The sequence below is a fragment of the Pagrus major genome, chromosome 4 (assembly GCF_040436345.1).
Source record: "Pagrus major chromosome 4, Pma_NU_1.0".
NCBI lineage: Eukaryota > Metazoa > Chordata > Actinopteri > Spariformes > Sparidae > Pagrus > Pagrus major.
Window position 1 is genome coordinate 32,009,753 of NC_133218.1, and position 17,249 is coordinate 32,027,001.

Genomic DNA, 17,249 nt, shown 5'->3' on the forward strand with positions numbered 1-17,249 from the left:
AAGTTTTTGTACCACCCTCACACCATATCAAATTGGCCCCAAATAAATAGGGGATTAATTAAAATGTTATCCTTCCATAATGTAATCTGACCTAAATATAAGATAAAAGATGTACGGTTTACATTAAACAAGAAACTGGAATCAGAAATTAATCTCTAATTTCCAGAGCTCTGCCACTCACAGTCCACTTAGGGTGTAGATGTATTTTACTCAGGCAGATTAAAACCCTGACATAGCTACAGTACATAATCTTCCAGAACAATCCCAGGAGAGCTAATCCTGTTAGACACCACTCACCACCACCACAAACACGCTCACACACTCATCTGCCTGACCCTCTACGCTCACATGTGTGTCCATGCGCTCACATGCAGGCACATAATACAAACGGGCAGACAGTCAAACTGCTGTTCTCACACACAAGAATGCACCTGAGCATCCAAACACACACACACATCTCCACACCTCTCCCCCAGCTGGTGGCAGGACACTGTGAACTGTAACTGAAAGATGACCCTCTCACCTTTAATGTGACACAAAAGGCACTGTGTCGTTGAGTGGCTGATTGCTTTAGTTTCCCTGTTCTTTGCCACGGCTCGCTGTGTGAAGCCACGTGTGATTACAGAGACACACCTTGATGGCAGCAGATCCTGCTTGTCTGCCTACAAAAGCAAAAAAAAGAGGATGATAGGAAGGGCAGCAAGTAGACAGGGAGACAGAGAATGGAGTTGCAAATTGTGAGGGAGGGATAAAGAGGATCTGGAAAAAAGAGAGTTGGATGAAACAAGCAGAGACAGAGAGAGAGAGTTGGAGGAGATGGGATTTGGACAAAGAGCGAGTGAGTTGGAAGGACGGAGATGGATTTGGAGAGAGTGGAAAGGAGAAACAGATGAAGAGTGAAAGGAGGCATGGTGGGTGGGTGGCAGAGTAGGAGAGAGAGGGTTAAGTAAAGGGGAGATGGCCTCCTTTATTTTTCAGATGGCCTGGCTGTCTGGTGATGACACGTTCACTGAGAGCAGTCACAGAATATCACATTGGCTTCACCTGCCAGCACTGCCCTGCTGCTCCCTTGTCAAGCCTGCCACAGACCAGTGGTTCACCCTCACACACATACACACCTAAACAGTCCATACTCTCTCTTTCTTCTTTCACTTTCCCCCAGCCGTCCCACAGAGCCGGCCTTGACACTGTTGGACAGTAATAAGATTCAGATCTGGCTACTCCGCCCGCTCACCGTATGGATTTCCCTGTAATGATATTCTGAGGGAGATTGAGTTTGCTTTTGTAAAACTGAGGGCTTGAATCAGAGGAGAGGGAGCAGGGGTGCAGCTGCCACTCTACATTTTGCTACATATGCATTTCTTCCCATGAAACTTTATTCAAACAGCCCTGATACACAGTGACACACAGCGTACAGCCAGTCTGTCCCAGCTGGGATTTGCAGGCTCCTCCGGGTCGCACATAAAAATACCAGCATTCAGAGCAGGCTACTAGGGATTTGGGCTGTTGCCTTAGTTTGGACAGTTTGATATAAAGTGCTGTTTGTTCAGTAAGCACCCCTGGGAGATATGCGCTATTCTCTGAAAAATGGAAGTCTGTGCAGTATTACAGTGGGTCTTCAGAGAAAAGGTTACTTAATGCAAACAGCTGGTTTTGGTGCTTTCTGTGTTGCAGGAGATCCTGCGGTCTCCCTCAGTAAAAAAAGATCATAGAGAGAAAACTCGTTCCACACTGTACCTGTAGCTCTTTACAGCAGGATTATGTCATATTCAGTCATATAAAGCCTTGATAAAGCATCACGTGAATAAAACATTAGAATTCTGGGATCAATATCCCAACCCAATCGCCAGAACAAATGTTGCTGTTACTGCAAACCGCAGATATGTTAAAACTTTTCTTTGTGTTGCAACTTCAGGTTAAATTTTCAGTTGTGTTTATGGTCTGGTTAGGTAGGCACAAAAAATATTTGGTTAGGGCCAGAAAAATATCATAATTGGGCTTACCCGGTCCTGTCACCACTAACACGGCTAGTGAATGTCCCGACATCCCATCAAAAATATCCTGTTTGGTTGCCACAAACAGAAAATGTCCTGATGTCTCCTTGAAAATATCGAGTGGTTTCACGCTTGAAATGCTGCCTTGAACAACGGTCCTTGCATGACAGCCATCTACACTGGCTGTACCGCCCCCCATCGTTCCCTTCATCTCCTGAGATGAAAATCAGCTCATATACATGTAATGCGAATGTGACATGACAGAGGCATCATATAAAGATGTAGAGATGTTTATATGATGCGTATGACACAAAAAACTTTAAACTTAACCATGGATTGCAGAAGCTTATAATAGCAACATTTTATTCTGGCATCTGTGCTGCTTATGCACACGGTTGTTATAGCACTGGCAAGGATTATTTGTACATAGAGGGCTGATTGTATGCTTCTATGGCACACGGTTCTGTCATCCACACATGGGAGACAAATATAATTTTCTATTTTCTGGAGAAGGAAAATGTTTAGAGAACAAAGCTGCATCTGCATAGTTGCAAATATTTGGGATTATCTTGTTCTTTGCAGAGCAAAACCTGCGTAATCCAAAGCTAACCCTTTGAAATTAATGAAAGTGGAAATTTTAGAAAGCAAAGCACAAGAGACAAGCTGGTATCACCTTTCGGAGGAGATAAGGAAACCTCTGTGCCAACTCTGATGGGTATAAAAAGAAATTCTAAAAGTTACTGAAAGGACACAAAACTCAAATGTGTGAAGTTCTGCTACAAAGCAAACTTAGAAGGAAACTGATATTCACTGTTCATACATGGTGACAAAAGTTAGTTTCTGTGTGACATGATGAGACCCTTAAAACAGCAGGTAGTTCAGCAACTTTGAGTGGAGCTAAAGAGATGCCTCCTTTTTTAACAGAATATCTAAAATACAAAGCCATTACCATCTACACCTTATCACTTCAAAAGACACATAAATCCACACACGCATACACATACTCTGTGGCATATGCCTTCCCTCAGGATGCTCAGAGTTCAGGGTGACCTGTTCCTCTTCCTGAGGCAGTTTGAGGTCCAGTGCCCGTCAGTGCCTGACTGCTTTTGATCCCTTTTTCCACATGATTAACTGTACTAACCGGTGTTTGACCACTGACTTTATTTTAGTCATACTGCTGCCTCTGTGTTCTCCAAAGAGCAGACCACACATAACAGGTACAATCATCCATTCAGAGTTGAACTTTCAACCCAGAGTTACATCACATATTGGGACATTTTACTCAAAATATTTAGTGTTAAAATACAGTGATATTCATACATAGTAATCATGAAGCTGTACGGTGTATATATATTTATTTTAATTTGGATAATAAGCAGTCCCCGCTTTGGAGTTTTGCACTCAGTGTAGGCACTGGCCCAACATAATATTCAATTTAGACGAGAACAAAGACAAAGAACTAAAAGCTCATCAGCATCACTCACTTCTCGTCCCATCTCATAATGGACTTTCTGTCATCTTTGGAAGGCAACGCTGATGCTGTCTCTACTTTTGGCTCAGAGATGGATACTTTGCTTTTTTAGTATGCTTGCCTGCTTCTGGGCAATAAATCTGCTTCTCTTCCTTGGTTTTTTTTTTTCTGCTGATGAAGTTGGAGTTCCTCTACTCTGGTCTTTGTGTATTCAGACCTAGTGACTTGTTAGAGGTGGACAAAGTTCTGTCACTTCTTGTAAAGTCAGGCACTGGATGAATCATTTTTGTATGCTGATCAGCAATAGTGAGTTTTGTAAAACAATGCTTTAACCAGTTTGAAAGTGCATGCTGCTTTTAATCTATTAAAGCATCCAGAACTTGGTTCCCTGCCTGAAGCTGTGATTATAATTTAGATAAACCCCATTCAGTTGCTCCTTGCTTTACACAGTTGTAGCCAATAATTAATGCATTTCTGTGCACCCGTGCCATCTGCAATCAAAACAGGTTATGAAATATCAAATTAGATTGGTGGCTGATCATAACATTTTGCATGTAGACATTTGTTTTTTTGTGTGGAACCCACCTACCTCTTTTGCAGCTTCTATAATGAGTGTCAATGAGCCCTTGACTTTACTTGATTTCAATCACTGTAATTACACAGCTAGATTACCTTTTGATGTCAGAGGATCCACTAATTAACATCTAAAATGCTGCAGTGAAGTTGAACTGCAGTTTTTATTTTTCCATTTAAATGTACAGAATGTGATATAAGATTGTGTTTGCTGATTTTACAAATCATTTAATTTCCAAACTAAGTAGACCCAATGAATCAGACCTCCACTATCACTGAAATTCAGACCGGGTGTGGTGAACGTTGCAGTTTATTCTGTGCAATTTCAGCTCTTTCATAGGTGGTTTTGCTCTCCGAGATAAAGGTGTTACTGCCTATTGGGAAAGCAAGAAAGCACAGATTAGTTTGACATCACTTGAGAAATGCAGGGACCTTAGTGGATTAGCTGTCTTTATTTATCAGAATGACTTTTTAGCAACAAAAATCACACCGCAGTCTTAATTAGTTTCTCTCTATAAAAGCTGCAGTTCCTATCCCCCAAAACAAACAGATAAAACACACGTTGAAGTGCTGTGACAACAGTTCCCGCACAGTGATTTCAGGATGTTTACAGATGGTGGCATTCAAGGTTGCAGCGCAAGCTATGGAATCCATGTTTCAGACGGACTGATGGTTTCACCTGTTCTTGAAGGCTACATGTATGTGAGGTTGTTGAAAGAGAAAGCTCGGTGTCAGCACAGAGAGAAAGCGTAGTGACTGATGGCACTGATGAAGGCCCCATACTGTGAGTGTGACTGATGGTGGTACAGCAGCTGCAAGAAAATACTTTTCTTTGCTTGTAACTGAAGGTATTATATTAGAAGGAGTCTGCCTAGGACTGGATTGGACGGGTTGCTAGAGCTTCTTAATCATATTTTAAAGAAATTGAATGTTATTTTTTAGCTAGAAAGAAATGATGAAATAATACGACCTATATTGCTCATATAACAGGGAGTGATGCAAACCACATTTTGTCTGAGGCAAAAAGAAAACAGCTCAAAAACTGATTTTCTTTTCTGTTTTTCCCATCAGCAGCTATATATTGTATAACTGTTCCACATTTGTTTGCAGGCTGTGTGTCAGGCTTGTTTGCCTGGAGGCTGTTTAGTTTATCTTTATTGGAGACTACACTTTCACCTCTCAAAAGTCAGAGTTTTATTAAATCATGGGTGTAGAGAAATACACTGTAAGCTCTCAGTGAACAGCTGACTGTCAGTGAAGCATTAACAGGCCAACTACATTTATTGTTTTTCAGGTTGTACTGAACAATTATTCTCTATTGTCCGTTTAGCCTCTTCTTTGAAAACGTGTCATCTTGAATCATTTATCAGCCCAATAACAACCTCTCACACTGCTCACGTCCAAAAGATGTTGGGCGAGTTTTGCTTCCTCTGATTGGCCTTGATCTCAGATAGACCTTGTGTTGTCAAGCCTGGAGGCTGCTGTGAAGATTTGGCTCCATTTCCCTGAATCTCTGTTGTGCATTTATTGACAAGGTAGAGGGGGGATAGAAAAAAGGCAACATTTTATTAGGAGTACTGAGAGAGTACAAGAAGTAGGATAATGTATGGGGCAGTGATGCCTTTCCTCAGGGCTGTCAGGGCTTTATATGCTCCCCGTCACGCTGCTCTGCACTGCCTGATGACTTCATGGACCCGAAATAGAGGTTTTCATCAGCAGAGACCTCCCTTGTCCACTAAACGATTAGACAGACAGTCATTTCGTTATGATTGCTGGGCGTTGCTCTGTAATCAATTTCAATGTTTTCGAATAAAGCGATGTGATGTGATGTGTGTTTGTGTGTGTGTGGTGTGTATGTGTGAGGGTGTGTGATGTTAAAAGCCTGCTTTCAACAAGATGTCCTCTCTCCTCATGTTATTTTTTCCCCCCTCTCTCTGTCTTCCTCCAGGATAATTTCCCAGCTGGAAACCCAGAGCGTCTGCAAGATCTCAAGTCCACTGTTGATCTCCTGACCAGCATCACCTTCTTCAGGATGAAGGTACTGTACTGTAGCATGTATGTGTGTGTGCGAAAGAGACAGAGAGAGAGAGTGTGCAGGTCGTATAAGTGGAGTTGAAGGGCAACGGGGGAGCACGGCACTCAATTTAAGAGAAAATTGAAATAAACATAAACATGATAAATGATGATGGAGCACAGTGCTAACTAACCTTTGTAGACATCTAAAATACATGTCATTAATAACATTTTAGCACAGAAGTGCTGTGCTGTTGACTGGGACAACTGCAATATTGGTCGTAGTTGTAAAATCTCCCAACATTCATTTATAAACATAAACCCGCATTGATTTTAGGCAGGTGTCATTTAGGTGAAATCAATTCAAAGTCATAAATCCCGATAGCCTCTCCCTCTCTACAGTACTGACCATTCAAATCCAAATGATGTATTGTTGCGCAATATATTTGAGTGCATGCGGATGCAATGGGGTTGTTGTTTGCCTAATGTGTGTTGACCTGCACACTACAGTAAGCCTCCATCTTTAAAATGCTTCTAGCTCTGTCTTGTTTCCTCCCTCATCTCCCCCCAGCAGTATGCCTTGACTTGACTTGTCGTCCGCTATATGAAAAGCTCGGCTCCATTCAGGCTCTCTTTTGGCGGGAGTGGGGGTGTAGCGGCGGAGCACTGAGGCATAGCTAAGATGGCAGCTGTGAGCAAAGGAATGAAAAGTGTCACTTCAAGTTATCAAAGCTTTCAGTCTGTGCCATGCCCATGCTGGGCTTTACCGTGTATACACACACCGCTGCTCACACACAGGAGCTACAGTTTTACTATAAGATATAATGCACCCACGTCTAAATGCCGGTCTGGCCACATGTCAATTATGATATACATAATAGATGTAAGAAGGTTGCCCCCTTTCCACAAGAAAGTTATATATGTGGATTAATATTTCAAACATGTAATATGATAGTATCGCTTCACTGATGGATAGTACTATACACAGAAATGCACTAAAGTCACAGTAACTGTGTCATTGATTTATATAAACTGCTATGAGACCCAGGAGAACACACTTCCCCTGAAAGTATACATCTTTATAATGGTTGTGTATTTGTGTTTGCAGGTACAAGAGCTCCAGAGTCCACCGAGAGCCAGTCAGGTGGTGAAGGACTGCGTGAAAGCGTGCTCTGACTCCACATACAAATACATTTTTGATAACTGTCATGAATTATACAACCAACTCCTGGACCAGGTAAACAGCCTCCAGATCATTTTGACTGTCACTACTAATCAACCATTTCAGCTCATTAAAGTCGGTGCACATACACATACACATGTAGACTCTGCAAACTCACATGCTATGCACGAAGTGAAAAACAGCCAAAGGCTGAGATCTCTGTATGTCTCGCATTCATTGCACATACAGCTGTAACACTTAATTCTCTCTTGGATTTTAGTTTGCATATATCTTGAAGCCTTAAAGTTTAGTTAAGTCATACATAAACACGATTTGGCAAAAATAAAGAAGAGTTAGTCCAAAATAGCTTGTGCATGAATTCATTTGTGTCAGAAAGATGAGGAAAAGGGCAACATGCCAGGTTATAAGACATGGATAGTGTTGGAGTTGAATCAAAGTAAGGCTGTTTGCATTGACCCAGTGCATCAGATTCAAAATCTGAATCATCACCTTCTTTGACTGCTGCATCTGCACATAGTAACTTGTTAATCATTCGTCATTGGTCAATCACTTGACTAAATCACTTTCTCCTCTGCCTCCTGAAACACAGCAGGAATCACATAGGCATTGTATGTTTGCTGCTTGTCACAGCTCTGTAGCTCGCTCTGACGGTTGGTTTGTCAGTCATTCCACAAAAAAATTTGCCATTTGCCAAGTTCATATGTATGTGCAGGTGTGTGTCGTATTGCACTGACAAGACTAGCCAGTTGGTTTAAAGGGGTGTGGAAGTGGGAGTGGCTGCAACAAAAAGGCGCATAAGTCATAAATGGATTCACATAACATGACCAAACCTAGCAGAAAGACACCAACACACACACACACACACACACACACACACACACACACACACACACAATTTTGGCAAATGTTTGTGAGGCATTAAGGCTCGGATGGATGCATGTTTGTGGTTGCAGCTATTGCAAATTCAAGCTTGTTTTTAAAGACAATGAACAGAGAGGCAGACTTTGCTCTGAGGGTTTTACATCTGGTGTCTTGTCTTAAACAATGAGCTTTTTTATCAGTTGGTCGAAATCCTGTCTCAGTGCTTATCACTCACCCTGGACTTACCCTTTTTCAGCAGAGGCTGAAAAGCTGAATACCAATGCTGCAGTTGTTCACCTCTTTTGTAATGTGGAATTTGTCTGCAACCTGTTTAGCTTCAGTGTTATTTCATTTCTTTCATTATAGTTGTTGTTATGGCTTCCCTGGGTTTGAAAGCCATAACCCGGCTCACTGCTGGCCCATCCAGAGCAAACACTCAAAAAGATATTATAAAACAATTTCTAATGACAGGATTTGTATTCATGAATAGCACACACAGAAAAATGGAAAGCAGAGTAATAAAATCTAGGCTGATGTGTTTACTGTTATTGTAAAGGTTCTTTGATATAATTTTATGAATTTCTGAATATTGATTTGATGAGTAAACACAGTGTGAGAGGAAACCACAGCATGCCTGCTCTGTACATTCATACAATAACATTTCATCTGCAAACTAGCTTCTCATCATCTGGTAATGAGCCAGGCAGATAGGCAATACCCAGTAGATAACTGACAACCAATGGAGTCTTTAAGAACTTACTACCTGCATCATTGCGTAATGTAAGCTGTTTCAGCTTGATGATGTAGCTATCGTAAACTGGCAGTATGTATTAAAGCTGCTTGAGGTCTCTCAATCAAATAAATAAAAACAAAAGGCTTGAGTGTGAAGTTGTGAAGTAGTATTGGATCATTGCCGGTGTTGTCTTCATTGATAAAAAATCCACCATTGATGATGAAAATCTTTCTGACGTTACTGAGGCAGAGATGTTCACAGATGAGGTAATGTGTTATCCACGGTTCATTAAGTCACGTTCACCGACTTCCTCTCTCACTCTGTGATGGATCATCTGATGTTTCCCCGGAAGTCATAACAACAGGCGGCCAAATGAAACACAGCGTTATCTTGAGTAAAATTACTGATTTCCCCGGGTTTGAAAATGGTTGGAAACATTTGGGATTTAAGAACGCAAGGAAACGTTTAACAACATTCTAGTCCAAGGCATTTTAATGTGGAACTGCTATATATTATATCTTTAAAATTATATATTAGAATGCCTGAAGAATCTGCCTTTTTATAGTGGTAGTCCTTAAAAAATCATTACTATTGAATACAGTTATTACTTCAAGGCTTTTCCTAATTTACTTGTCAGAAACTCAAGGTAAAAACTGTCACCTCACATCTCCTCTGTTACCCTCTTTCCTTTATCACCCTCAGCCTGTCATAAACCTGACATTGTGCCTTCCCTTCAAGCTTTAGTATGCTTTGTGTTGATGTGTGACAATACCGGGAAAATATAAATTCAATCCAGCATGGCTGGAAATCAATAGACTGTATATCAGGACTGACATTTACCCGACAATAAAAACCTGCACTGCATCTCCTGCAAACTTTGCATCAAGGACTTCAACCTTCTCGGGAAGATATAGTCAGTAAAAGCAGCCAAGCACTAGGCAGCACTTACCTGATGCAAATCACCATCTCATCTATTTTAGGGCTCTTATGCCTCTCAAAAGTCCAGATGGATGTGTGAGCACAAAAACTACATTTCAACTGGCATGAAAGCAAACTGCCATACTGCCTCCTCATGAGAGAATGTATCACTGACATGCCATGAGAGGCATGTTCTCATGTTCAGAACACACAGACTTAATTGCATTTTCAAGAAACTCAGTTATAGTTTGCTTCTCCAAATACATGATTCCCCGCGCTAGTTTACTTGCTTTAGCTCGGCCGAGTCATGAGCAGGCAACAGGCAGCCCCGCCTGATTATTTTACGGCTTACTTCCCAAGGAGAATGGCCTCCACACCACAGAAGATAATGTTTTTTTTTTAAGATAATGGCGGCAATCCGCTCAAAAGTTGAATAATAAGCTTCCTTTGTTTAAACAGCCTGAGGGGTTGTAAGCAATTACCAAACCGGAGAGATAGACACTTTGGCTAATTACATCTTCGTCCACCACAGTTTCACAATTGACAGCCTCTCCATCAATGTTTCCTCCACGGCAGAAGAAAAAGGCATCAGCTTCGCCCCAAAGCAAATCTCACTGTGACTATAAATTATTATGTTCACACACACTAGGAGGCCCTTTGACTCAGCGGATAGAACACATTACAGACCCCAATTCTCTAGTTGCTAACAGTGACTGAGTGCGGCGACACAAGAGCTGACACGGTGGCCAGGCAGGCAGTGAAATATCCCAGCCACGACGAGGCATCTTGCATAACATAACAACAAAGCTTTCTGCTTCTGCCAGGGCGTAAAATGACTGGGGGGAGGAGGAGCAGCGGGGATCTAGCTTAGCAGTTCCTTGAGTCTTGGCAGGAAAGAGAGGATTTCAAGAAGGAAGATGAAGGGGTAGTGGAAAGAGGGCAAAGGAATCACGGAAAAGGGCAAAAGGGAAAACAACCATAATTTTCTTTCTGGCTCCAAGATGTGGAGTGGCAATCATAGTGCACAGACAATAAATCTCTGGTAACATGCACATGCATCTGAGAGAGGAATGTAGATACGCACACATGCATATACATTATGTAAATATCAATGCATACGTAGACAGATGATTTGAAGCAATCTGGTTTCGAAGAGGGAGTTTGGTGATCATTGACTGGCATGCACAGGCAGGGATTTACTCTGAAGAAGGGACACAGGGGAGCTTCAAGACGACTACACTTGTTACTGAGCAAGCAATTCAAATTGATTTGATAAGCGTCTCACTCACCGACATTATCAGATATTTGCCAACAATGCCCAAATGGTCGATTGAAGTGTGTTTGAAGGAGAGGCTGTTTGTTTTTTTCGGACTACGTGTCTTTGAGTGTATTTTTCCATACACACAATATGCACGCACGCAACCTATTTTCACTGAGCCTTAAAAGGCACTGCAACAGCTTCAATCCCCCCAACGCTATTTCTCTTGGGAGGAATTTGATCACATTCTCTGAGAACATCCTTCAATCAGTGGCTCTGTAATTTATGTCACATTGTGAGAATTGATGAGGAGCCAGTTGTATGCTAATGCTGATTTCTCCCATACAGGGAGCGAGAGTGCTAAACAATAAGCATAAACCACTAGCTACCCTCCAGAGGAGTGATAGGCTGCCATGAATATTTTGTGCCAGTGCCTCCACCACCCTGTGCACTGGAAGTAGTGGAACTACACTAGCACTCTTAGTACAGTATTCACCTCCTAGTACAGCTGGGAGTGAAGCCCATGGGTGTGTTGTTGACTGTAAAAAGGCAGCAGCCTACTTAATCACCTTTAACAATGTGTTTGTACCTACTCGAGGTGAATACAGATGAGCAAAGGGAGTCTACCCTAGGTTTTAGTGGGATGCATACTGCATCCAATTTAGTAGGGATGACACAACCTTCAGTGTCCTTCGTACAGTCGTGCAGCTGCGCACGGGCGCGCACACACAGATACAGTACGTGTACAGACAGGTTTTTGCATATTTGACTCACCTCCTGCAGAGATATTTGTTTCATTATTCATGCCTCCAATTTAACAGAACTGTACCTTCCTGCATGTAGTAGCATACCTCCCAACGATGACCCGGGCCTCTCACAGGCCAGTACTTTTCTCTTTGAAGTGAGTATCACTATTTTTTAATTCATAATGAGTTAGGGGCCAAAATGGATGCAGGCCTTTTTCTTGTTGCTTTGATCCAAACTCATAAATTGCTTATTTTCTTCTCACCAGTAATCACTTGTTAACCTCTCAATATCTTGAACTAAATGATTCATGGGCTGAGCAAATCTGTCTTTGGCGCTGCTTGCGTTAATTTATGATCACACTGACCAATGTTGTTTCACCTCTCACTTCTTTACCAGCTCTTGTAGCTCATACTGTAGATGATTTACCCTTGTGGGTACATATGAGCCGAGGTTAATCTGAATCCAGCTTCTATTGCATGTTCCAACACAGTCTTTAAGTTAGGATTCTGTTAAATATAAAGCTCAGCAGCCTCCCTGTTGCGTCCGCGTTGGAAACCAGTGCATTTTTCATGTCTCGCTACATAGCGTATATACATGAACATGCAAATGAGAAATCCACAAGCCTTTGATCAACTACGATGTCTGCGATGGAACCTCCCACAGAATGAGTAGTAATCTGTGTTCATGACCGTGCCACACAGGATGATAGACTTAACTTTAACGACCCAAAACCCGAATGATTAAAGTAGTGAACCCTTGGTCGACACGATGGACTGTCACAGAATCAGCTGTAAGCCCTGTCTGTGTTTCATGTTCCTGTGAGATTAAATTCTGTCGCTCCCCCAACTGCAGCGTCGGCATGAGACATGCAACACCATTTAGATCTTTTACATCAGCAGATATTTAAAACAAGGAGCACAAGTTGATTATTGCAGGAATTGATTAGTTTCTGAGGACTGTATTTGTGATAAATGGGCTCGCGTTGCATTTCCATTTTCCCAGCTCTCACTACCACATCGCCGCTGTGTGCTGCACCAAAGTCAATACGCTTAAAGTTATTAAATCATTCGGCCTAAATTATTCAATAACTGATTTGAACATGTTTCATTTTCAACATAATTTTCTTTTCATCAAACATACATTTTGCTCTAGTCAGGGTTACATCCACAGATGAGAAACTGTGCGTTGCTTGCTCTTGGGAGGGTATGTCCCCATGGTCCACACTGTATTTGTCATTGTCAGTGTGAATAAACACGGGTGTGCTCGCATTTCATCACGTCTGTGTATGATACAAATCTGTCAGTGTGGCTCCAGTGCGTTCGCTCAGCTCAGTGTTTTTCTGTGCCTGTGGCCTTGCTTTGTTTTCCATGGAACCTGTTTGTGGCAGAATGAAAGACTGTGACAGTTACTTGCTGACTGGAGATCAGCGTGATTGCACTCAGTGTGGGGTGAACAGATGGTAGAGTCAGTGAGAGGTTTTAGATGTAACACCTTTCACCCCGGGACAGCCACAGAGATTTTTATGCAGTACACTTTGACGCGCACCCACATCAACATAAATACAGTTCTGCAGGGTGATAACACTTTTAACACTAAAAGATTTAAGCTGTGGTTGATTTGGTGACACCTGTCATGACAGGAGGTAACAGCAAGTGTGGTTTAAAACTGCAGGTACAACACAAGAACAACCAGTGCATCTGTTTCCGGTTCAGCCAAGCAAACTCACATTATTGTAATAAGAAGTCGTACAACAATGTGATACCCATGCCTCATTTTAAGTTTTTTAAATGGTTGATTTTATTGTCCCTACACTCTGAACATCTTCAATAACACCAACTCTAACTTCCTGTTCAGTAAACTGCAAGTTTAGTATCAGTTGCATATAAAATGTAATGGCAAGATAATATGTGTTGAAGAGTCTCTGAAGCACAACAACCATCTTTTTGTGAACACCAGGCAACAAAGTATTTTAGCCAAATCCCAGAATTCAGCATCATCAAATCTAATGCTTCACCCTAGATGCACTCAAACTGCCTGCTGACTCTCGCCATCCTAATTTATGTCTCCATAGAGCCGGAAGCAGGACATTCCCCGGGAGGAGCAGGGTCCGTCGATAAAGAACCTGGACTTCTGGCCAAAACTCATCACTCTCATGGTGTCTGTAATCGATGAAGACCGGACGGCTTACACCCCAGTCATTAACCAGTATGTACTTCTTTATTATACCATGCATATTTTTTACTAAGCAATCTGATAAAAAAATGAGTTCAAAGGGTACTTTATTGGGGGCTTTGCCAGCTTTCACGGTGAACAGTTAATTCTTTTCATTTCACATGTATTGTTGAGCATTGTGTTCACGTTAGAATATTTGCTTGTATCTAACTATAATTTGCCAGTATTTACATTTAAAGTTAAATTAAGTTATAAATGACCACACTGAAAACATGCCTAACGCCGAGTGATGCTGAGTTTTCAGTTATTTTTTGAGGGTTTGTAATAAGACCCATGCTGATTAAAGGTTTAAGTATTTGTTCAATATTTTATACTGTATTTAATTATTTGGCTTAATTAAGGCCAATTCTGGCTCTGTTATTCATTACCGACTACAGATTAAATACATTAAATATGTCTTTTGTTAGAGAATGTGAGGAAAAATCCAAAAACCCTCTTTACCCATCAGCTCCTGCCTGTTTGAAAAATGTATTTACTGATTGTGTGGACATGAATGAGTGCAACGTTGCGCAAGAAAGGCTGTGAGGCAGCCAGAGAAGCCAGCCTTAAAAAATGCTTTGTTTGTATGGTGAGCCATAGTATGGATGGATAAAAGGGGAAAGCAGTGTTGCTGAATTATATAACAGATGAGAGATTTGTTTATAGAAATAAAATGGAGGGCTGATTGTGGTGATGGCGTAGAGGGAGGTGCAAGCATTTGCATCCTTCCGATGATTTGGTTAATAAAATCAAACAAATTACACGACCTGGAGAAAATGGAGTGGAGCTCGCCTTGAAAGAAATGAGATGAAGCTTATTTTTCTCTGTCTCCCTTGCTCATACATATCCTCTCACATTCTCGCCTCCCCCTTTTTCTTTTTCTCCTTCCTCTTGCTGATTTACGATGCTTATTAACACTCTGTTTATGCCCTGAGCTTTCTCTCCTACACTGTCTAATGATAGATTTGCAATATTCATGCCCATTTCCTCCACATTCCCCCGGTCAAGTTCCAAAATGACAGCAAGTCCGGTGCTTTTTCATAGGAGTGGACTTGTTACCTTTAGATAATGGGAGCTGCTGCCAGAAGAAAAGAAAATGTTAGTTTGTTGCTCTGTGCTGAGATTATTTACTTGGGAATCCAGCCTACAATTTTTTTTGAGCTAATAGACTTATATTTCCAATCACAAAAAAAATTCTGTAGATCAAATTGGATGCTACAGTTGTTTATAAAAGTGTAAAGAATAAGAAGCTTTAGAGATTAAATTCAAAAAATACTCATCATGGGGATTGTAAACCGCATAACATCAGTTATTTCACCACATAGAAGTAGATTGTAAACCATCGGGTATACACAGAAGCTGCAGATGTTACATTCAGTTTTGTTTTCATTGTCAGCCTAGCCTGCAGTACACCAAGTGGGTGCATGACTGAAGAATAAGCGAGGTTGAGAAACAGATTCGGAGAGTGATGGAGATAAAAGAGGGAGCAATTGTTTCTGGGATTCTTGTTGTTTTTTTCCTCCAGTTGCCGGTGGGAGCACAAATCCGCCTTCTAGTCTCAGCGTTTGTTCCTCTGCTCCACAAAAAGATGCGCTGAAGGTTGGGGAGAGGAGGAAAGGGGAACGGGTGTGTGTGTGTGTGTGCACGCTTGGCATTGGTTTGTGTCCCGGCTGAGCAGATGATTACTGTTTCAATAGAGATGGTCGGACAAACGAGTTTGTTGTTGGAAACAGGGCGGTCTCTTGCAAAAGTAAAACATTTACAGATAAATCGACCTTTCTCAGGACAAGGCCCAGTCATCTATAAATGTCCTCCCATCACTGTCTGAAGACACGGATAATTAAACCATTGACATCTCACATCCAAGCTTTGACTGAAAATCTATAGGCATTCAAAACAGCAGATTACTTGCCAAATAGGCTGCCATCCTTTTCCTTTTCTCATCTCCTCTGCATGCATCTCCATTCCAGCCCATTCAACCAGGTTTGGAAATGATGGGGGGGATTATTAGATTATGAGATTCACCAACCATGTCTTCTTGCACATCTGTTAAGTCATTTGTTAGAGATTCAGGCTGGGCCAAGCCATCAGGCCACCCAGTCGAGCGTGTCATTATGCAGAAATGAGCCTGATTGGGATCCGTTTCAATTCCACCAGGTTTCCACAGGAGCTGAGTGTGGGCAAGATCAGCGCCGAGATCATGTGGAACCTCTTCGCCCTGGATATGAAGTATGCAATGGAAGGTCAGTATTGCTGCAGATCAGAAGATTACTGTACCTCTTGTTTGAGTGAGAGATGAGGATAAATGATATAAGTTGATTGAGTAATGGTGAAGAAGAAAAAGGGTAGTTAGTAGTTGAGTAGTTACCGCTGAGTATAACGGCTTGTTAGCTAGTCACTAAATTAGTTCTGATGTGTTGCTGTCTCCGTCCTCTATGTGTAACTACTCAGTAATAAGTATTGAGTGTTACTGTGTCATACCTCTCTGTATCTGAGTGTTGTTTATCGGCTGTGGTCAGCTCTAATGCCTGTATCTACATAACTCCTACCTGATTCCACTGTATTGATCATTATGGAGATACTGGAACTTCTTTTAATCAAGATAAACAATTGATTGATGGCATAATCAAAAACAGATGCTCAGGTTTGCGGGTGTGTGTGTGTGGGTGTGTTCCTGTATTGTGGTCCAATTGAATATGAGTCAAGAAGAATATCTACAAAGTATAGACAGCTAACTTTTAAATGATTTATACAACATATAAGGCTTAAAGTTATTTATAATGCAGTATTTGAGTCAGGCATGTAAGGTTGAAAGCAGGGATGCGAGTTGAACCCATTACTAGTGGACACTATTACCTTCAGGCAATAGTACTGTCTGCCTCACACAAGATAAAGGCATAAAAAAATCGAGCATGAATGATAATACTCAATTTCTTCCACTATGACCAATTACTCAAGATTATAAATCTGTCATTCTGAAGCAGCCTTGTTGTGAATAGTTTGAACAGTAAATATGCCACAAAATGTAATTCATATTCAGTCTTCATCTTCAGTAGTTTAGTGTATACTTTGTCAGCGCAAGTAACTCTATTTCCAAAAACAGTAGAGACTCACAGTGATCAACCGGTACATCTCTGATCTGCTCTTCTGGCACGAAGACAGAAGTGCCTCATTTTAACGTGGGCTTTGACTTCAATCCACACCCCCTCTATCTCCAGCTCACCTCCTAAACGTCAGCCGTTGCCTCCTGGAGGTTATTGAACTAGCTGTTTTTTTAAAGTTGGAGG

At 41.4% G+C, this 17,249-nt stretch overlaps 1 protein-coding gene across 1 annotated transcript in view; it reads left to right on the plus strand.

The window, feature by feature from the left end:
• Positions 1-17,249, plus strand: part of LOC140994652 (protein unc-13 homolog C-like) — an 89,054-nt gene that overhangs the window by 30,891 nt on the left and 40,914 nt on the right. Inside the window, exons 13-16 of the mRNA XM_073464385.1 lie at positions 5,987-6,076; positions 7,160-7,288; positions 13,823-13,956; positions 16,120-16,205. Coding sequence (XP_073320486.1) covers positions 5,987-6,076; positions 7,160-7,288; positions 13,823-13,956; positions 16,120-16,205 — 439 coding nt within the window. The remainder of the gene's footprint in view (positions 1-5,986; positions 6,077-7,159; positions 7,289-13,822; positions 13,957-16,119; positions 16,206-17,249) is intronic.